The 22,190-nt window shown below is 50.1% G+C and overlaps 2 protein-coding genes across 4 annotated transcripts in view; both read right to left on the bottom strand.

Moving 5' to 3' along the window:
- Positions 1-398: 398 nt before the first annotated feature.
- LOC144953109 (uncharacterized) overlaps positions 399-22,190 on the bottom strand; it is a 68,063-nt gene continuing 46,271 nt past the window's right edge. For 2 of the 3 annotated variants that reach the window (XM_078883641.1, XM_078883643.1), the window contains 4 exons: positions 16,984-17,210; positions 16,836-16,853; positions 4,548-4,787; positions 399-3,772 (listed from right to left, as the gene is read on the bottom strand). In XM_078883641.1, the coding sequence (XP_078739767.1) occupies positions 2,721-3,772; positions 4,548-4,787; positions 16,836-16,853; positions 16,984-17,210 (1,537 nt within the window). In that variant the 3' untranslated portion in view covers positions 399-2,720. The remainder of the gene's footprint in view (positions 3,773-4,547; positions 4,788-16,835; positions 16,854-16,983; positions 17,211-22,190) is intronic. The other variant, XM_078883642.1, reaches the window with a different exon arrangement.
- LOC144953140 (uncharacterized) lies at positions 8,122-15,680 on the bottom strand. The gene is made up of 2 exons (XM_078883706.1): positions 13,354-15,680; positions 8,122-9,305 (listed from the first exon to the last, which is right to left on the bottom strand). The coding sequence occupies exon 1, from the start codon at positions 14,702-14,704 to the stop codon at positions 13,655-13,657; it is 1,050 nt and encodes a 349-aa protein (XP_078739832.1). The 5' UTR covers positions 14,705-15,680; the 3' UTR covers positions 8,122-9,305; positions 13,354-13,654.

The raw sequence follows: 22,190 nt of genomic DNA, 5'->3' as shown, positions 1-22,190 counted from the left end.
TGAAGACAGCAGCAGATGTGAGTGTGAAAGCGATGGGTATGACCTTATTGCCACGGCATCTCTAGAGGAAGGTTAGCGTCTCGATAAGCTGTGACTTCTTGTCTCGTTGTCTGCTAAAAACTCTATCAGATAAGTGGAAATCCTCCCCGTAGAGGGTATTCATTCTAGATTTGAAGTTTTCATGACTGCAAGGATCCATCATCTTTGTTTTTTTTTGGTAAAGTCACGTAGGAAAAAATAAAATAAATAAAAAATAAACACTAAATTAAATCACGGCTTTCGGGCGCAACACAAGCGTCCGTCTTCAGGTGGGGACACACACAGCGAAAGAACAATTGCTTAAGTATGCCCCCCCCTCCCCGCAGCGAAATAATCCCTCGTCACAGCCATCTCTTAGGCAAATTTTTATTTTAACAAAATATATAGTGTTTATTACAAAAAAACATTACATACTTAACGTTCAGTAAATTTAAATCATAAGAATGAAAAGCCGTGTTTGAGTTAGCACGGTGTAGGCTCTCATACAAATCCTGTTCAGTATTAGTGCCCTTTCACGCTCTCCACCCTCAGCCAATGAGCGAGCGCTATCATAGTCGAGTTGGCGCGGTGTTCGCTCTCCGCCAATGAGCGCTTTCCTCTAAAACCGGGGTGGGGTGGGGGCCGTGGAAGCCAAGTCACAGATTGGACTGCACCACTGGGCGGAAGCTGCAACTCCCATCTTGTCTCCCAGCGTTGCCAAGATCACCATATCAGGGTCGCACCATGCACTGGTGAGTAGACTTTGTTATTTCGAAATTTAGTACCATTAACAGTATTTATAAGTCATGTTTATCATCCATAATATTGTTCCAATAACCCAATTAACCCCTGTGTTGGTCATAAGTGATAAATTACGATGTCGGAAACACATCTGCATAGGGTGTATGCTATAACCCCGTATATAGCCCCCATTCACCAAGCGCTTTCCAGGCACGCATCTCCCGTGCTAAACGGGGTATGCCTGTACCCCCCAGATTAATCTACCCAGCAGATCGATCAATTATATTATAAATCGTCTACTCTAATCACGCTAGATCAGGAGATTAGAAATGGGGTAAACCAATTGTTACACCTTTCTGCCTCCACCTGTGATGGGGTTTTGGACTCTCGGACCTGAGACGGAAGTCTAGGCATTATTAAACTAGAGAGTATGATCCCATCGGTTCATTTGAGGCTGCACGGTGTAAAAAAGAATCCTCGGACGAGGTCACCCGCAATATAGTGTCCGCTTAAGGTGGTGAGGATTCCAGACCCTGTGGGTATGAGCCAGGAGGAGACACAAATGCCATATCCAAATATGAGCTAAGAGGGGTGGAATTTCAAGGCACCAAAAAAACCCATTTGGTCGATACCATGCGACTGGAGGCAGCGTGAAGTTTTGAAGATGGTGTGAAAGACCAGTTGAAGGTATAGGTATTGTAAACTTTGCAGAGGATAAAGTCAGCAATGCGTGGCTTCAGAGTGCCACTACATCGCTGCATTACAACTGCGGAGTAATATATACCCAATAAGGGAGAACCTGAAGAGAGGCAGGGAAGGAGCCCTGCGGTCCTGTAGGAAATGCTCGCCCCGACTTGAATCCCTTTCACACATACTTGGACAGTGTCCAGCGGTCCAGAAAGCCAGGAATGCACTCCGCAATAAAATGTGACACCTTGGCAGTAGAAGCGGTGGAAATGGGTTGTTCGATCTACAAGGAGCCCTATTTGAGAATTGATAAAGGTGATCTACGGGAAACTTTATCTGATTGTTGCCAGAGGTGACCACACACTCGTCATTGACGTGACCGTCCAGTTCGAGCTCTCCTGTAGCTCCTTGGCTGAAGCCGCATCTGACAAAGTTGCATATTGTTGTCCTTTTCGAGAGCAGGTCATGAAGTTTACCAAAACCAAGAGCATCAATTTTGATGTATTTCCAGTGGGGGAAAGAGGAAGGTGGCTTATTGGGAACAATGGAGTTCTCACCTCCATTGGATTCACAGGCTCACGAATAACCGCGGCAAAGTTACGCCAAGGGTGCGAGGTAGGGAGAGTTTACAGTACGGGGGCATGGAGGCGGCGTCGTTGCTTTTTGCAGATGACGTCCCTTCATTTAGATATCATTTGTGTCAGCCAGGTCGCTTCTGAAAAATGTGTAAATACCAGTGGGCTTTGCCTGGTAGGATGGGGATGGTTTTGTTGTATTTGTATGTGTTTGGATGATTTGTTTACCTGTCTTGTACTTTGTACTCATATCGTGTTTGTGTGTACTGTGTATTGTTGTTGTAACGTGATGGCCCTCGTGCCCCTACTGGACATCTGGGAAAGAGAGCTTTATAGCTCATCGGATTGCTCCTGCCGTATAAATAAATGTTCGGAATCTGAGATATGATCGGTACTATGAGCCCTGACCATCCCACAGCATGGAGCACGCACAGCCTCTGACACCAATTGTATACAACTTGCCGTGTAGATAGGTTTCTTGATCCTTACATCCAAGCGGTGTAGATTTTTCACAGCCCATCTATTAACCCAGAGCTATAAGTGACTAGTAGTGCAGATAACTGGTTAGTCATTTGCAATTCATTTCGAGCCGTTGAAGATTTCTTGGTAGCGTCTTTACCCTCCCGATATATTCCTCACTGACTAACTGCTCCCCCGCATGTCTGCAAATCTCCACTGTGCGGTCATAAAGGGCACCTCTCACAAAGGGCTTGACAAATCAAACATACTCCCGATCGCGCACGCTCCCTCTCCCACGTGCATCTTCATGTGATACTTCAGGGTTGATGATTTCCTGAAGACCCTCTCGCAAACGGGGCACTTGTACGGCTTCTCCCCCGTGTGCGTCTTCATGTGGCTCGTCAGAGATGAGCGATGCACGAAGTCCTTCTCGCACACAGAGCACTTGTGTGGCCTCTCTCCCGTGTGGCTCATCACGTGGGTCCTCAGGGCTGCATACTGCTTGAAGTCCTTGCCACACGCCAAGCACTTGTGCGGCCTCTCCCCCGTGTGGTTCATCATGTGAATCTTCAGTTCCGACGGGCGGAAAAACCCTCTCTGGCACACGGAGCAGCGGTGGCTCCACTCCCCCGTGTGGCTCTTCACGTGCCTCCTGAGCTGCGTCGACTCGTTGAACCCCTTGCCGCACATGGGGCACCGGAGCGGGCTCTCGCCTGTGTGCATCGCCATGTGGCCCCTGATGTCCGAATGGCGCCTGAAGCCCTTGCCGCACACCAGGCATCGGTGCGCCCTCTCACCGGTGTGCGAGGCCGTGTGGTTCTTAAGGTGGGACAGGCGGCCGAAGCCCTTCCCGCACAAGGTGCATACGTGGGGCCTCTCGCCCGTGTGGATCATCGCGTGGGCCTTCAGATCGAACGGGCGCTCGAAGCCCTTCCCGCACACGGTGCACACGTGGGGCCACTTGCCCGTGTGGATCATCTCGTGGTTCCTCAGCTGCATCTCCTTGGCAAACCCCTTCCCGCACACCGGGCACTTGTGCGGGCTTTCGCCCCTGTGGACCATCATGTGCTTATTGAGGTTGGACACGGTGACAAATGCCCTCTGGCACACGCAGCACTTGTGCGGCCTCTCTCCCGTGTGCCTCATCGTGTGGGACCTGAGTTCCGACGGGCGGACGAAGCTTTTGCCGCACACCGAGCAGCCGTACGATCTCTTTCTGGCGCAGGTTGTCGTTGTCCCGGTGGATTTTGTCGCATGGGAGAGCGTTTCCGGGGCACCGTCCATGACCATCCCTGTCACACAAACGTTCAGACAGTTGTTGGTTTTTTTCCAACACCAATTTGGCGTCACGCCGTGAGATGGAAGAATCCGTTTGGATGCCCCCCCCCCCCTCGCAGAGTTAACATGAGAGAAAGGCCCACGGAAGCAGTTATCACCAAACCACCTTTTGAAGAGCCTTTTAAAATTACCTCTGATCTAGCACGTGGAAAGGAGCACTTTTCCTACCTGCCCTGCCACGTGAGTGACGGTTTTATTCCTGATGGTAAAACCAATATTTACATTACCAGAGAAGTAATGTGGCCAAATTAATTGTTGTAGACCCACATTTTAACCCAATGAATTTTTGTTGTTGATGCAGTCATTGGTGAGGGGGCTGTGAACATCAACCTACGATACTTAAACTAAATTAAACCTTTTTTTATTTTTTATTTTACCAGGTAAGGCCGCAAGAAGTGACCTGCCTTTCACAAGTGGAGGGAAAAACCGGAGGACCCGACTAAAAATCCATGCAACCACAGAGAGAGACAGGCAAACTCCAAATATACAGCAGGCGTCAGTGTCGGGATCAAATCCACAACCTCATGTATATCAGGCGAGGGAGTTAACATTTCTAAGTCACCACAGCACCCCCAAACATACACATAGAGCTCCCCTGTACACTTATCACTTAAGTCCTCCAAAGCCATCTCCATCTCTCCACCACATCGACAGGTTGGAGAGGCCTCTGTACCAGACCTCACCCCTCACAGCGACCAAAATCCATCGGAATTCCCTCCCCTCCCTCACCATCGTCGTCGTCGCCCACCTCCACTTCGATCTCCGCCACGCCTGACGATCCCAAACAGTCCCCCCGCGACTCTCCAGGTCTCACAGATGAACCGTCGCCAACCAGCGGATCTTGAGGGTCGACCTCCACAATGTGCAGGTCCCTTCGTTCGACCTCCCGCGTCTCTCGTTTGACATCCCGCGTCTCTCGTTTGACCTGAAGTTCTCGGCCATCCACCTCTCCGGTACGCACGTCCGCCCCTTCGGCCAAGAGATGAAACATTGCAGGCGAACAATGAACAGGTTATATACATATGGAATACCTTTTTTTCTGCCAGTATACAAAAAAAAGAGATGAAAATAAAAAATAAGAAAATTAAAATAACTCTTTTTGGCAATAATAAAATAAAGGATTTGTGTAAAAATGTTCAAACACCGGAGGGATACCTTTTTGCAAGGCATCAAGTCTGCATTAACCATACATACTCGTGTCGATACATGTGTAGTGTAATAGCGCCGTCTGTTGTCCAGCAATGGCAACTGCGGTGGCCGAGCAGTACACACGCCGATGAGCATATACACGGGTGTGTCGCCAGGGCGGAGGAACTGGGGCAAGGGTCAGGGAGGACCCCATCTGGAAGCCCCTGGAACCCGCTAGTGAGAAGGGAGGCGTGGCCAGGGAAGAGCCAGGCTGTGCCGGGTAGCATAAACGCAGCGGAGAGCGGGAGCTCGTGGCTGCCGGTTCTGGGAAGTGGACTCGTCTCGTCATCGCTGTCGTCTTCGCCGCCTTCATCACTGCCGTCTTCGCGAGATATTGCGCGGCTGGATAGTTGTTGGCTGTCTGGGTCGGCGCCGTCGGTGAAACACGGTGAGGATTGTGTCAAGGCTAGGCTAGACGACTTGGGAGAAGCGAGGGCGAATCTGTGAACCTGAAAGTGTTGAATAAAGGTGCCTCCTCAAGAACCTTGTCTCCAGCTCCACTGACACTACACATGCAAACATGCTCTGATAATAAACGCATTGTCTTTGAAGCTGATTGGTCTACACCAGAGACAGCGAATGCCAACAGGTGAACAGTATCAATTTAAAGCTTTCGTGACTGCAGGGATTCATCTTCTTGGTTCTTTCGGTAAAGTCACGTAGAAGGGAAGTAATAAAATAATAAAAATAAAACATAATAAAATAATTCTCACGACGTTTCGGCCACAACGTAAGCAGCTGTCCTCAGGTGAAACCAGGTCTGTCGAGGCGACAGCGTCTGAATGAAACAGCACACGTGCTTGGAGCATATATATAAGCTCGGTTGGAAGGGGGGGGGGAAGGGCGACTTGACAAAAGAATTAGCATATCAAGAGGAATTTGCATATTTATGGGAAATGCAGGTATGTGATTATTACTACTTATGTCCGTGCATTATGCAGGATTAGCAGCATCCAAGGGAGGGGATATGGGAAATGCAGGTATGTGATTAGTGCTACTTTGCCCGTGCATTATGCAGGATTAGCAGCATCACAGGGAGGGGATAGGGGTAGCATTAATAAAGGGAAGAAGTGTTAATAGTATGTAGCTGCAGTAACTAAAACCACCACGTAAACAACTAAAGTATAAACTACATAGTATCATCATTATACTAAATATACTCTACAATAAGCTGAGTTACTAACAGTAAGTAATACATTACAATTCTACGTCGTAAAAATTATATAATATGCTTCCATCTAAACTTTGTTCTCTTACATCACACGAGTCTACACCGTACTATATACTGCCATAGACAAACCCAACATTAAATTATATACTGTATTGCTATAAACCACCCTTATACCATATACATTTTAATATAACACTATGTATTATTCTACCCACCCTAATGTGTATCACACTGCTATATGTTTACTATACAATTACGATACTATATATTACTTTGTACATTGTATTAAGCATATGAATGTTATACTATTTGTTATTATACACTGTACCATTGACCGTCGTGTCAATGGGCGAGTCGTGGGGGGAAACTTGCAGCGGAGCAAAGAATCCATTCCCTGCGGAGAATACAATGCCAGTGAGTGGAACGCAGTCTGAAAGTCACCGTGAACGTGAACACAATCAGTTAAGATCCGAAATGGTTTATTACGTCCTTCCAATGATTGCTAAGCCAGAATCCATCTTCTCGGTTGAAATTGTCTCTGTGTTTGTATATGTGGATCGCCTCATGAACGAATCTCTCATGATAGCCAGATGGCTTGCAGATAACCTCTGTCTTGGAGAAGTCAATGTCATGTGAGCCCAATGAGTTGTAACAGTGGTCTGCCACGGCTGAGGTGTTTGTCCTACCGTGTTTCAGGTCTGCTTTATGTTCACGGATGCGGTCCGAGACATGTCGCTTGGTTTCTCCAATGTAACTGCTACCACAGAGGCAACTTAGTTTGTAGACGCCAGGGTACTGTATGTCTGGAACCACATCTTTTACAGACGGGACCAGATCACGGATTTTATGTACTGTGTTGAATCGGACCTGGATCTTGTGTTTAATCAGGATTTTGGAGATCTTTTTTGTGACCCCAGCAATGTAGGGTAAGGTGATGGTCTTGAAAGGCTCCTCAACAGGATCCTTCTTGATGGTTGGAGTGATGGCTTTGCGGATTGTGTACTCGGAGTAACCATTAGCCTTAAGAGCTTGGCGTACGTGTTTGAGTTCACTGGCAATGTGTTCCTGGTCGGTATAGAGTCTTGATGAGGGAATTCTTCTGGGATGGATGGTTGTGGGAATCCGGTTTTAGGTAAGCATCCGTATGGGTGGCTTTCCTGTAGACAGCATATTATATTTTTTACGACGTAGAATTGTAATGTATTACTTACTGTTAGTAACTCAGCTTATTGTAGAGTATATTTAGTATAATGATGCTACTATGTAGTTTATACTTTAGTTGTTTACGTGGTGGTTTTAGTTACTGCAGCTACATACTATTAACACTTCTTCCCTTTATTAATGCTACCCCTATCCCCTCCCTGTGATGCTGCTAATCCTGCATAATGCACGGGCAAAGTAGCACTAATCACATACCTGCATTTCCCATATCCCCTCCCTTGAATGCTGCTAATCCTACATAATGCACGGACATAAGGAGTACTAATCACATACCTGCATTTCCCATATCCCCTCCCTTGGATGCTGCTAATCCTGCATAATGCACGGGCATAAGTAGTACTAATCACATACCTGCATTTCCCATATCCCCTCCCTTGGATGCTGCTAATCCTGCATAATGCACGGACATAAGTAGTACTAATCACATACCTGCATTTCCCATAAATATGCTAAATTCCTCTTGATATGCAAATTCTTTTGTCAAGGCGCCCTTTCCCCCCCCCCCCCCTTCCAACCGAGCTTATATATATGCTCCAAGCACGTGTGCTGTTTCATTCAGACGCTGTCGCCTCGACAGACCTGGTATCACCTGAGGACGGCTGCTTGCGTTGTGGCCGAAACGTCGTGAGAATTATTTTATTATGTTTTATTTTTATTATTTTATTACTTCCCTTCTACGTGACTTTACCGAAAGAACCAATAAGAGGTGAACAGTACAAAGACAAAGCAAGTAGGAGAACACATATTGCTCAGCTGGAACAGTTTTATCTATAGGATACCTTTTTTGCCAGTATCCAAAAATCCTAAATTAAAACCTATTCTTATTTTTCATCACAATCAATAGATTCACGAGCACGGACACTCGTTGCACGTAACGTTGTGGGTTTACTTTCCAACACACGACAACCGGTTAGTGCTGTACTAGTGTAATAAAGGACTCTTAGGCGATGTAGCTCTCCGTCTGTCCTTTATTGGGTTCTTGTCTCGCACCCCGCGATGTCCCCGGTCAGACCCGCACCTCTTCCGTCGCGTGCCCCCGCACGCCGTTCGAATCCTCCGCTCTCTCTGCAGCCACACCGCTGCCCGTGTGCCCCGCACACTCTGCAGCCACCCCGCTGCTCCGTGTGACTCCGCACACTCTGCAGCCACTCCGCTGCTCCGTGTGCTCCCGCACACTCTGCAGCCACTCCGCTGCTCCACGTACACCGCTGGCCGACGGTGCCGTGACTCCGACCACGTGGCAATTGGTGCCACTCCTCCGCCAGCACCCCGCGTGGCTTCTCCTATCTTCACTCTCTCTCGACTCCCGATCCCCTTCCGGTTCTCACCCTATATCCTCCTCCTCACGTGACCCTGACTCCTCCTCCTTTTCACGTGACCCTGACTCCGCCCCCACTCACCCCGACGACCAGGCTCCACCTCCCCTATACTCCGGCCCGCGTGAGTGGTGCGGAGGCAGCGCCCACCCTGTCCTTACTCGCATTACATGACCCCCCCCCTCTGATGAAAAACCCAGCCGTCCCCGGCTGCAACAGAACAAAATAATGCGAGCAACAATACAACAATCAGGCATCACAAGACAAACGGAGATTATAACAACAACAATTAACGAAAGGAAATGGACTTGGAACGTGTGCGGGTCGCCGGCCCGTCCCGAACGGGGGGCGGCCCCCGCACAGATCGCGACCGTGACAGGGTTTTAGGAGCGGCGGGATCGGAACCGCCCGCCACTGTTGGAGGCCTGTCAATTCCAGAGTCCCGTTCCCCAGAGAGACCCGTCGCCGGGGTCCCCTGCAAATGCGTCCGTGGCGGGGTTGGAGGGGCAGCGGGGTCAAGTGTCCCCGTCGCCGTGGTAGGCCCACCCGGAGCAGGAATCACTGTATCCGTCTGGGTCACGGCCGGTCCGTCTGTAGAAGGCACGACAGGCGCGCTTGCAGTTTGAACAGGCAAAGTCAGTGGCGCGTCGGATGCAACAGACACCGGCAAGGCAACATTAGGAGATGACGCATCCGTCTGCGGGGCCACGTAGGGTTTCAATCGAGACGTATGGACATACCAGCGCCGCGATCCGAAACAAACACGTGCGGACTGCGGACTAGTAACCTCAATAAGCACAACCAGCCCCTGCCATGGTTTGTGCAACTTAGGGGAGGTCCCCACCCGCACCTGCGGGCAGTGCAGCCAGGCCATGTCCCCCACTCGCCAGCGGGATTCCCCATCCGAGCGCCGAGCGCAACGTTCGTTCCGGGCCTGGGTCTTGGCCGTAGCCAATCGGGCCCCCTCCCGTGCCTCTGCCACGCGACAAACAGCGTCCTGAATGTACTCCGGGAGAGGCTTAACAGGACCCTTCGCCCCCGTACCCAGCTGCACGTCCACCGGCGGCACATTCTCGCGGCCGTACATTAAAAAAAAAGGTGAGTACCCCGTCGACGCATGAGGCGTCATCCGGTATGCGGAGAGCACCCCAGGGATATGCAAATCCCAATCAGCCTGCTTTTCGCTAACCGTGTGACAGAGCATGGCCGACAGGGTCCGATTAAGCCGTTACACCATCCCATCCGTTTGCGGGTGGTAGGGAGACGTCTGAACCTTCTTGGTCCCCAGTGCAGCACACACCTCGGCCAATAATTTTGAAGAAAAATGTCGCCCTTAGTCCGTGAGCAACCTTTCCGGCGCCCCTTTGTCCATTACATATCCGAATGCGGAGAGCACCCCAGGGATATGCAAATCCCAATAAGCCTGCTTTTCGCTAACCGTGTGACAGAGCATGGCCGACAGGGTCCGATTAAGCCGTTACACCATCCCATCCGTTTGCGGGTGGTAGGGAGACGTCCGAACCTTCTTGGTCCCCAGTGCAGCACACACCTCGGCCAATAATTTTGAAGAAAAATGTCGCCCTTAGTCCGTGAGCAACCTTTCCGGCGCCCCTTTGTCCATTACATATCCGAAAAGGAACACGTCCGTGATAGACGCCGCCGACTGGTCGGGTAAGGGCCAAGCCATCGCCCAGCGGGAAAGATATTCCACCCCGACCAGCAAAAATGTATTCCCCCGAGCGGACGGCGGGAAGGGCCCCAAAATATCCAACGCCACCAACTCGTTAATCCGAGACACCTGTATGGACTGCACTGGCGGAACATATGGGTGTTTAGGCGGCTTCCGCCGGGCACAGTCGGGACACGCCCGAATGTGCCCGACGACATCAGTCGTCCTGCCGTGCCAGAAGTAGTCCCGCTGCAACGTCAACAAGGTTTTCTGCACCCCGAGATGTAACAACGTCTCGGAGTGCAGAGTCCGAACCAACTCGTACCGTAACGACGACGGCACCACCAGACGCCAGCGATCGTGCAACCCTTCCCTCCACATCAGCAACCTATCCCGGAGAGCGGCTCCCGGCGTTCCACCGGACAGCGGTCCCCCCGTCCCCTTCGCAGCCCGACCCCGCAAGGCCCCCAGCGACTCATCGAGCAATTGCTCGCGAACCCAAACCGAACGCGGCAGGTTCAAAACCCCATCAGCCGGTTCCGGGCATACGGGAGCATCGGGCTCCTCGTCAGTGGACACAACAGGCCGAGGGGGTTGCGGAACCCGCGTACACCTATTCGTGCCCGACGCGCAAGCGCAAGGGGACCGCTGCGGCAATCTGGAGAGTGCGTCCGTGTTCGCGTGACGCGACCCCTTCCGATACTGAATTTCGAACGAAAATTCCTGCAGGGTTTCCAACCATCGTGCCAACTGGCCAGACGGTTGGTCAACTCTCAGGGCATATTGCAAAGCCGCATGGTCCGTGCGCACAATAAACGTACGGCCGTACAAATACGGCCGATATTGGCGAAGAAAATGTACAATAGCCAAAAGTTTGCGGCGAGTAACGCAGTAACGGGTCTCCGCCGGAGACAACACGCGGCTACCGTAAGCTACCACACGTTCGACGCCGTCCCTAGACTGGGACAGAACAGCCCCAATCCCGGTGTCACTAGCGTCAGTATCCAGAATAAAAGGTCGAGTGAAATCTGGATAGTCTAACGTCGGTGCCGACGCCAAACGATCGCGCAGGCCTTGAAACGCCGCCTCTTCCGTCGGTCCCCAGCTGAATCTCCGGCCTTTAGCCGTAAGGAGGTGCAACGGCCTAGCGATCATGGCAAAGTTTGGAACAAACCTGCGGTAATATGAAGCAAACCCAACGAACCGACGCATGTACCCCACTGAGGCCGGAGTCGGCCAGTTACGGACGCACGCCGTCTTCTCCGGGTCCGTGGCGACCCCTTCCGAACTGACAATGTGGCCCAAATAGCGCACGGATCGTTGCAACGGGTGACACTTTTTGGGCTTAAATTTCAAATTGGCGGAACGCATTCTAGCAAACACCGCGTCCAACCTCCGCAGATGTTCCTCAAACGTGCGGCTGAAGACGATAACATCGTCTAAGTATATCAAGCACGTCTCCCACTGCAGACCCGTTAACACGAGCTCCATCAACCGCTGGAATGTCGCGGGGGCGGCGTTCAAGCCCATGGGAAGACAAATAAACTGAAACAATCCCTGCGGCGTCCGGAAAGCCGTCTTTTCCCTCGAGGACTCGTCCAGGGGAAGTTGCCAGAATCCCAATGAGAGATCAAGAGTAGAAAAAAAATTCGCCCCAGACAAGGCATCGAGAGAATCATCCATACGCGGCAGGGGGTACACGCGTCCGCAACCGACACCTTTGCGAAAATCAACACAAAACCGCAACTTCCCATCCTTTTTTTTCACAAGGACCACCGGCGCGCCCCACGGACTGTTATACGGGGAAATGATGTCAGCGGCCAGCATCTCCTCGACTGCGCCGCGAATGTGATCCCGCTCCGGCGGACTCAACCGATGCGGGTTCATCCGAATCGGAGCGGCATCCCCTGTATCAATGTGGTGGGAAAGCAAGGAGGTGCGACCCAAATCGAAATCGTCCGCGCTAAAGACGTCGGAATACCTCCCCAACAGCACGCGAAGCGCGGACCGCTGGTCCCCAGTCAAAGACGCATTTTCCCGGCACAACTCGTCAATCCATCGATCGTCCTGTGACGTGGAGGCCGATACCCCCCCCTACAAGGCCCCGGCGGCCCTGATCGTCATGGCTCGTGAAAGCAGTCGTAGCGTGAGCCAAAACCGTTCCGGCCGGTAAAACAACATTATCCGCGCTCCCATTCAACACTTGTAAAAACTTGTAAAAACGGAGGTTGACCGGGCCGGACAATCGTCTGTGCCCCGACCAGCGTCAAGCCACCCGTTATAGCAGTGGACGGTGATAACAAAACACCCGCTGCACCCTCGATTCCAGGCACCGGTTTCCAATACCGCAGCGGAATAAGCATCTGCGAGCCAGGCGGAATATCCACCGATACCTCGGACAGCGCCTGTACCTGACGGTCAGGATCTGACTGGCCCCAGGGTGACGGCAAGAATGAAATTTGCCGACCCCCCGGCAATTCGATACAATTGTGATCCACCCTTATTTGAATGGGCATCTTGGCCAGGAAATCGGTCCCCAACAAACAGGGCACTGCGAGGGACCTGGAAATCAACACGGTCCCTGAAGCCGAAACACCCCCAACCGATATACTGGCGTCCACCTGACCCACAATGCCCATACTACCCCCGTTCGCCGCTATGCAAGAGTCGTAAACCGGCCGCACCCGCCCCGGCGGAATGGACAAGAGATGGAATATAACGTCGGAAATAATAGTCGCGGACGCACCCGAGTCCACTAAAATGCGTACGTCGAGCCCTTGGATCGAACCCGGCACGGTTGACAACCCAGTTGCGGCCGCAACCACCCGTAGTGCCAATTTCCGCCACTTGCGTCAGAGAGCGACGCGGATTACTGAACGCCCCCCCGTTAGTAATGGCACCCGGCCCGTATGGCGATGGTGATGCATGAGATGACAGGCCTTGCCGGGTGTCTGATGCGTACCGACTTGCCTGTTGTGGGTGGTCCTGCCGCGTCGCGTCCGTGACCGAGGCCTCCTGCTGGGGCGGCTGCCGAATGCGAGCCCAACATTCTCTGGCGAAGCGGCCCTTACGGCCGCAGCGGAAACACGCCAAGTCGGCTCGCCGTGCAGCACTCCCTCTATCTTGGCGCTCCCGCGCCGGCGGCCCGGAGCGCAACCCCGCTCCTCCTCGAGCAGGCCACTGGGTCGATGCCGCCGTCAACTCCTCAGGACCCCTCTCGTCCCGAACATAGACGGCCTTCGACGGTGGGGCTCCCCGTCCAAGCCGCCACCTATTTCCACCGGCGAAGGTTGAATTGGGCATCCAGGCACTTAGCCGCTATCCGGGACGTCAACTTATCGTGGCCGCACACCGGCATGGGGATGCCCAGATCCCTGGATAACTCCAACATTTTACCCAATATCAGGGGCTCCAGCAAGTTGGGCTCCGTCTCCGGATACGCGGCCATAGCTAGCTCCATCACAGCGCCCCAGAATGCCACCGGCGATTCTTCAGGTGCCCGTTGCCGCTGCACGAACCTGCGATGTGCATCGTCCGGGGGCTCATACGCCTCCGCCATTTCTTCAAACACCCCCTTTAGCGTCGTCTTCTTTGCGGCCTTGATGGAGCGGAAGAACCTGACGGACTCGTCGTCAGGAAGCGTTGGCAAGACCTCCAAGGCTTCCGCATCCGTCCATTTTGCGGATCGTACCGCCGCTTGAAAACGGCAGGCGAATGCGCTCCAATCTCCGCCAATGGAGAACTCTTTCACAGTCGTTAGACGATGGCTGCGGGTCCCCACGCCGCCGTCATCCGCCGATGGTGATCCATGCGGCAGCGACAAGATGGCGTCACTCTGCAACGTGTTAAAAATGGCGGCTCCCCGTCGTTCGTCCCCGACCACACCCAAGATGGCAGCTTCCCGCATTGGAGGCAGCAAGATGGCGGCTTCCCGCCGTTCCTCCCCGACCACGCCCAAGATGGCGGCTTCGTGCCGCGTATTGGAGAGGGCTGGAAGCGTCGGCAAGGCCCCACTCGGATGCTCCCCGCTTGGCCTCCCCGGACTCGTCGTCGGCGTCACCAGGGTGCACAACTGCGTTAAAACAGCCCTCAGTGACTCAAGTTGGGCCGCCACGTGTCGCCATCCCTCCTCGGCGCCCACCAACGCAGACGGTCCTGCTGAGCCGGTAACATCTTGCACTCCCGACATGTCGCCCGTCCCTGCGTCGCCTCCGCCTTCCATCGTCGGTAGCGCCACCACCGGAGAAAGATCGTCGTCGTCTTCAGAAGATGGTGCAGAAGATGTTGCAGGTATGTTCTTTTTCCTGAGCTGTTTCGACATGCCATCTCACTTCTGACTCTTAGGCGATGTAGGTCTCCGTCTGTCCTTTATTGGGTTCTTGTCTCGCACCCCGCGATGTCCCCGGTCGGACCCGCACCTCTTCCGTCGCGTGCCGCCGCACGCCGTTCAAGTCCTCCGCTCTCTCTGCTTCCACACCGCTGCCCGTGTGCCCCGCACACTCTGCAGCCACCCCGCTGCTCCGTGTGACTCCGCACACTCTGCAGCCACTCCGCTGCTCCGTGTGCCCTGCACACTCTGCAGCCACTCTGCTGCTCCACGTACACCGCTGGCCGACGGTGCCGTGACTCCGACCACGTGGCAATTTGTGCCACTCCTCCGCCAGCACCCCGCGTGGCTTCTCCTATCTTCACTCTCTCTCGACTCCCGATCCCCTTCCGGTTCTCACCCTATATCCTCCTCCTCACGTGACCCTAACTCCTCCTCCTACTCACGTGACCCTGACTCCGCCCCCACTCACCCCGACGACCAGGCTCCACCTCCCCTATACTCCGGCCCGCGTGAGTGGTGCGGAGGCAGCGCCCACCCTGTCCTTGCTCGCATTACACTAGTAACAAATTGGCCTCGTTTTGTTTCTGTGACAAACCCTTTACTGATTGGCTGTGTCGGGTGATGGTGAGTTTAACGACACGTTTATATTTACGTGATCTAACCCAACAACGAAAAAATAAACCCCTGTCATGGATGCCACTGTGATGTGAGCCTTGACCAGAAGGCCGTCACCCCTCCGGTTGACGTATCCTCCTCAAAATCCACCTACTGCTGCTCTTCTTCTTAAATGTCATCTAATTCTCTCAACCCGTGAAGAGATGGAAGAACAACAACAGCGCACAAAGCGTACGCAAGAGATGCATACTCGGAAGTTTTACTGAGAGACAACCGAGTCTCACGTCACCGTGATTATACCCTTTCCCGTTCAAATGACGTACGTGTACGTACGTGTACTTCATCAGTTTTTCTTCCGATTCCCTTCCGATGACTTATGTACGTATACGTCCATGTACATCGTGACGTACATCATCGGTTTTTCTTCCAAACGCGGATGACGTGTGTACACGTATGTCATGATGTACACGTATGTCATGACATACACGGAATCATACACGGAATCGGAAGAAAAACTGATGTATGTGTACGTACGTGTGTGTACGCACGTGTATATACGTGTACATCACTACGTACGAGTACGTCATGAAAACAGAGCCGGAAGAAAATCGAAAAGTGAAATAACTTTTATCGGTACCGAGGCTCCCGCCGACAAGGCCACACGGGAGGGTTGTGATGTGGCACAGCTCTTGGCGCCATCTGCCGTAGAGTGGCGGCGGTCGTGCTGCTACGGTGATCTGCGGTGAGTAAACAACTTCTTTAAAATTGCGGCACTCCTAGTACTATGCCTCTCTCTAAATGTAGACGTGTGTGTTTGTTGAACTTCTTTCGCACCACCGTACACGTAGTCAACCGTGCTATTCAAAGGTGCGGGGGACAACAAAACTAAATGCACAAACCACAAGCAGTTCTAAAGAAGTTAGTTTTCAATGTTAGCATAGTGGTGTAGTGTATATTAGTGTAGTGTATACTAGTGGAGTGTATGGTGTAGTATATAGAAGTGTAGTATTTAGGAGTGGTGTGTAGTAGTGTATCGGGTAGTAGTGTCGTATATAGTAGTCTATAGTAGTGGTGTGTAGAAGTGTAGTGTGTAGTAGGGTCAAGGATGGTGTGTAGTAGTGTAGTATGTAGTAGTGTCGTGTGTAGTATTGTAGTGTCTAAATCTTGACTTAAAGCTTTTGTGACTGCAGGAATTCATACTCTTTAGCAAAACTGCTGTATTTTTTCACCTGATGATGATTGCTTGTATTGCGATCGAAACGTCGTGATATTTTTTATTTTTTATAATTTTTCTATCTATGTGGCTTTACCGAAAGACCCAAATAGTGTAGTGTGTAGTAGTGTAGTGTATAGTAGTATAGTCTGCAGTAGTGTAGTGTGTAGTGTATAGGGAAGTAGTGTAGTATATAGTAGTGTATAGTATTGTAGTGTGTAGTCGTGTATACGGTGGTGAACGGGAACAACCCACCCACTCCACCGCACTAACCCACCCACCCAACCCACTCACCTTGCGACTTGCAGCCGCCTCAGAAACGGGGAAAAAGACGGGGCGGGGGAAGGGGGTGTTAAGACAAACATTTAATTAGATCTGTCAACAAGTGGGCTCACAGGGCACATGGGCGGTCTCTGCTGGGGTGGGGGAGACAAATTCTCACCGTGGTCGTCGTCGTCGCCGCCGCTCTCCTCCCCCTGCGTCTCCACTTTCACTGCCAGCCAGATCCTACTGCCAGCCTCTCCGTCGTCGTCATCGTCTTCTTCTCGTTTAATGAATGACTCCATGGGCGGAAAAGGGGGCTCCACCACCACCACCTCCTCTACCACCTCGTCGTCGTCCGTCCCAAGGAAGACACCGCAGTATGGGGGATTCCTGCTGCTGCTCCTGCTGCTCACCGATATGGCAGAGCGAGGGAATAAATAGCGAATCTTGACTTATAGCTTTCGTGACTGCAGAAATGTATATTCTTTGGGTCTTTCGGTAAAGTGACGTAGATAGGTTCAAAGAAAATAACAAAAAACTATGACTTTTCGATCGCAACACAAGCGGTCGTCATCAGGAAAAGGGGGTTATAGCCTCTAAAGGCAAACTGTTTATAAAGGTTTGAAATGGGCGTAGCCCAAATGTCAGCAGCATGGGTGGGGAAGCTAATGTTAATGTAAGTGATGGTACTCGTAGAGGGCAACGACGGCCCTGGTGGTGGGTTTCCACCAATTAAAGGGCTGCCAAGTAATCATTGCACCTCGCTTTACACACTCACACTGTTGACGGTGGAGGTTGCTGCTAGAGGTGATGGCACTCAGAAGGCCACGACGGCACTAGCAGTGGGCTTCCACCAATAAAGGGCTACTGCTAGTGGTGATCGTAGCAGTGGGCAGTGATGGTCCCGGTGGGGGGCTTCCACCAATTAAAGGGCTGCCAGATCTAGAATGGAAACATTATAGCCAGTTATGACTTCAACTGGTTGATAACGTCCTTCCAGTAATTACTGAGTTTGTACCCATCTTCTCGGTTGAAATTGTGTCTATGTCTGTATATATGGATGGCTTCATGAACGAATCTTTGTTGATAGCCAGTGGGTTTGCAAAGTACCTTCGTCTTAGAGAAATACATTTTGTGCGAGCCCACCGCATTAAAACAATGATCAGCCACGGCCGAGGTATTGGTCCTACCGTGTTTCAGATCTGCCTTATGTTCACGAACATGGTCCGAGACATGTCACTTAGTTTCCCCAATGTTAACTACTGCCGCAGACACAGCTCCGTTTGTAGACGCCGGGGTATTGCATGTCAGGGATCACATTCTTCACTGATGGGATCAGATCACTAATTTTATGTACCGTGCTAAATGAACCTGGATCTTGTGTTTGCTCATGATTTCGGAAATATTTTTGGTGACCCCTGCGATGCATGGCAAGGTGATGGTTTTGATTGGGTCCTCAGATGGTTCTTTCCCAACGGCTGGGGCAATAGCTTTACGAATGGTGTAGCCAGATCCACACATTAAAAAGTTAGATGTTGACAAGATTGTTATCAATCAGAGCAACAGTCTAATTTCCGAGAGCCTAAAATCAGTTCTAGCTCAAGGGTTGAACTTCACAGTCACCCCTAAACACATCCCAGTGGATGATATAATTGCCCAGGTCGATGTAGCCCTTTAAGGGTTTTGGACACATTACTGCAGCCATGGTGAGATGGGAAATTGCTGCAAGCCTCAAAAATGCTAAGACGCCTATCAGCAACATCAGTAAGGATGTGCGCTGTGAGCTTTCTCAATTAAAAAAGAGAGATGACATCGTCATCCTCTCAGCTGACAAAGGTAATGCCACAGTCATCATGGACAAAAGCACATACAATAACAAAATTCAGGACCTACTTAATGATGGTAGCTATACAAAAATTCAAAGAATCCACCAACAGCCTCATTACAAAAACCAACAATATCATCACTGATTCCACATGTATAATCGAACCAACTAAGCGGTTTTCCTTAAAACCCTCTGCTGCTTGACCACCCAAATTGTATGGCTTACCAGAAATCCATGTCCTATCGTCTCCACCATTGACTCACCCACCTACAAACTGGTCGAACATGGACTGAACCCTGATGTCCCTGCGCTGGTTAGGCACTGCCTCATGAACACGTACTTCACCTGGAATGACACCTTCTACAAACAAAATTAGGGCACCCCTATGGGTTCCCCATTGTCACCAGTGATAGTCAATGTTTTCATGGAGAAATTTGAAACAGACGCCATCCAGACATCCACTCTGCGTCCTTCCCTGTGGAAGAGATACGTGGATGATACTTTCGTCATTTGGCCACATGGCCTCCCAGCATTGAACCAATTTCTAGACCACATCAACTCCATACACCCATCCATCAAATTCACCATGGAAGTGGAGAAGGCTCGCAAGCTACCAATCCTGAATGTTCTGTTTGAGAGGAGGCCCAATGGCTCTTTGGGACATTCTGTCTACAGGAAGGCCACCCACACAGATTCCTACCTGAAGCCCGATTCCCACCACCATCCGGCACAAAATAATTCCCTCATCAAAACACTATACCATAGGGCCCACTGCATCTCTGACCAACACCACCTGGTCAGTGAATTGGAACATGTACATCTGGCTCTCAGGATGAACGGATACTTGGACCGTGCTATCCACCAGGCTGTTTCTCCCACCGTGGAGAAACAACCCCCTGAGACTCCGATCAAAATCATTACATTGCCATACATAGCAGGCATCACCAAAAATATTTCCCAAATTCTAGACAAACACAAGATCCAGGTCCGATTCAGTACCGTACACAAGATCCGTGATCTGATCCCATCCGTAAAGGATGTCATTCCTGACTTACAGTACCCTGCTGTCTACAAACTGAGTTGCACCTGTGGTGATTGTTATATCGGGGAAACGAAACGACATGTATCTGACCGCATTCGCGAGCACAAGTCGGATTTAAAACACGGAAGGACAAATTATTCGGCCGTAGCTGACCATTGTTACAACACGGCGGGTTCTCATGACATTGTGTTCTCCGATACAAAGGTACTCTGCAAGCCTCCTGGATACTACCAAAGATTTGTCCATGAAGGCATCCAGATATATAAACGTAGACATAACTTCAACCGAGAGGATGGATTCAAATTGAGCAACCATTGGAAGAATGTAATTAACCAAGTAAAACTTTAGCTGATTCATAGTTTTACAGTCATATCCATATTTCCATTCATTTACTCCCAGATTTATACACAGAAATGTGACGTAGTGTTTTAATAGTGCCGCAATACTCCCCCCCTCCCCCCAATAGCATTATGCCCAGGAGCCCAGGAACCTCTATAGTATACGTATAGTGTAGTGGATAGTGTTGTGTATAGTATAGTGTATTCTGTGATGTATAGTAGTATATTGTGTAGTTTATACCAGTGTATATTGTAGTGTATAGTAGTGTATTGTGTATTAGTGTATTGTGTAGTGTATTCTATAGTATATAGTGTAGTGTATTGTGGAGTGTATACCAGTGCATAGTGTAGTGTATTATAGTATAGTGGATAGGAGTCTATAGTAGTGTTGCGGGTATAGTTGTGTAATATATAGTGTTCAGTATTGTGCAGCAAAGTTTATAATAGTGTATTGCGTAGTTTATAGCAGTGTATAGTGTAGGGTATAATAGTAGAGCGTAGAATCGTGTAGTGTATAGTAGTGTATAGCAGCGTATGGTGGACTGTTTAATAGTGTCGTGTACAGTAGTCTATAGTATCGTAGTATAGAGTGTAGTGTGGAGTATAGTAGTGTATTGTGGATAATAGTGTAATGTATAGCAGTCTATAGTAGTGCAGTGTATTGTAGAGTGTAGAGTATAGTAGTGTAGTGTATTGGTGATTTAATTTAGCTGTTTTCATTTCCTAATAGCTTTCGTATTAACTCACCCTCCCCCCCCTCTCCTGCATAATGAATAGATGTTATCAATCGGCTTAACTCAGCATAGCACTTGCCCCCCCCCCACCCCTCACAGCAACCCCAACCCCCACTCCCCCTACCTTGGCTCCCCCCCCCCCCTTCTTACCCTATATAGTCGTGTTTCTCTATTAGCTCTCTTCACTTATTACAGTGATTTTGGCTGTAACAGTTCCACCTGAAGACGGAAGCTTGTGTTGCCTCCGAAACATCGTTATTTAATTTAGTTGTTTTTTCATTGATTTATTTTTACCAACGTGACTTTACCGAAAAAACCAAAGAGTAGGATGTTAACCAGTTTAAGTCATAAAAACGTAATCAACCAGGTAGGGTGTTGACTGTTATGTTAACCGACTCTGTGTTGTATTGCATTATATTTCTAAGTTTACTAGGTTTGTTTTTTCTCATTCATTTTTACCCGATGATTGCTTGTGTTGCAATCGAAACGTCGTATTCTATTATTTAATTTATTTTCTTTCTACATGACTTTACCGAAAGAACCAAAAAGTAACTGGCTATGTTTCCATATTAGACCTGGCAGCCCTTTAATTGGGACCATCACTGCCCACTACTACAATCACCACTAATCGTAGTCCTCTATTGGTGGAAGCCCACTACCAGTGCCGTCCGTTGCCCTCTATGAGTACCAACACATTTACATTAGCTGCCCCACCCATGCTGATGATACTTGGGCTACGCCCATTTTTAAACCTTTATAAACAGGTTGCCTTTAGAGGCTAATCCTCTTTTTCCTGATGACCGCTTGTCTTGCGATCGAAACGTCGTAGTTTTTTGTTATTTTATTTGATCCTATCTACGTCACTTTACCGAAAGACCCAAAAAATAATAAACTGCAAATCACATTTGCATTCCACAACATAGGTGTTTTTTGGGATCGATTTAAAACTATTTTTTTTGTATTTTACCAGTCAAGGCCCCACGGAACTACGTAGCTTTTTTGTCAGAAGCGACCTCGGCCATCGCAAATGACAGCTCAACAAAGTGGCTCATGACGTCGAAATTAATAGCAGCAAAGTTAATTCTACACCCATACTCCTATAGAATCATCGTAACCCATACTCGTATAATAGAACCATTGAGACCATACTCACGTAGAACCATCAAGACCCATACTCATGTAGAACCAGAGACCCACAGAGATTCATACTCACCGAGACCCAAACAAATTTATATTTTATTTTACCAGGTGCCAACGAAGCTCTTTGTCAGAAGCGACAGAGCAATCACAAATGATAACCCAACCAAGTGGACTGATATCATCATCGAGTGGAAATTTACAGCAAGAGCCAACAACTCTAAACACGTGGTGATGTTGATTCTAAATGTGGAGGGGAAAAACCGGAGGACCCGGAAAAAAAACATCCACGTGGCCACGGGAAGAGAG

Source organism: Lampetra fluviatilis, chromosome 72, assembly GCF_964198595.1.
Source record: "Lampetra fluviatilis chromosome 72, kcLamFluv1.1, whole genome shotgun sequence".
NCBI classification, from domain to species: domain Eukaryota; kingdom Metazoa; phylum Chordata; class Hyperoartia; order Petromyzontiformes; family Petromyzontidae; genus Lampetra; species Lampetra fluviatilis.
The sequence above is the reverse complement of the archived record's forward strand: the minus strand, read 5'-3'. Positions and strand labels throughout refer to the sequence as shown.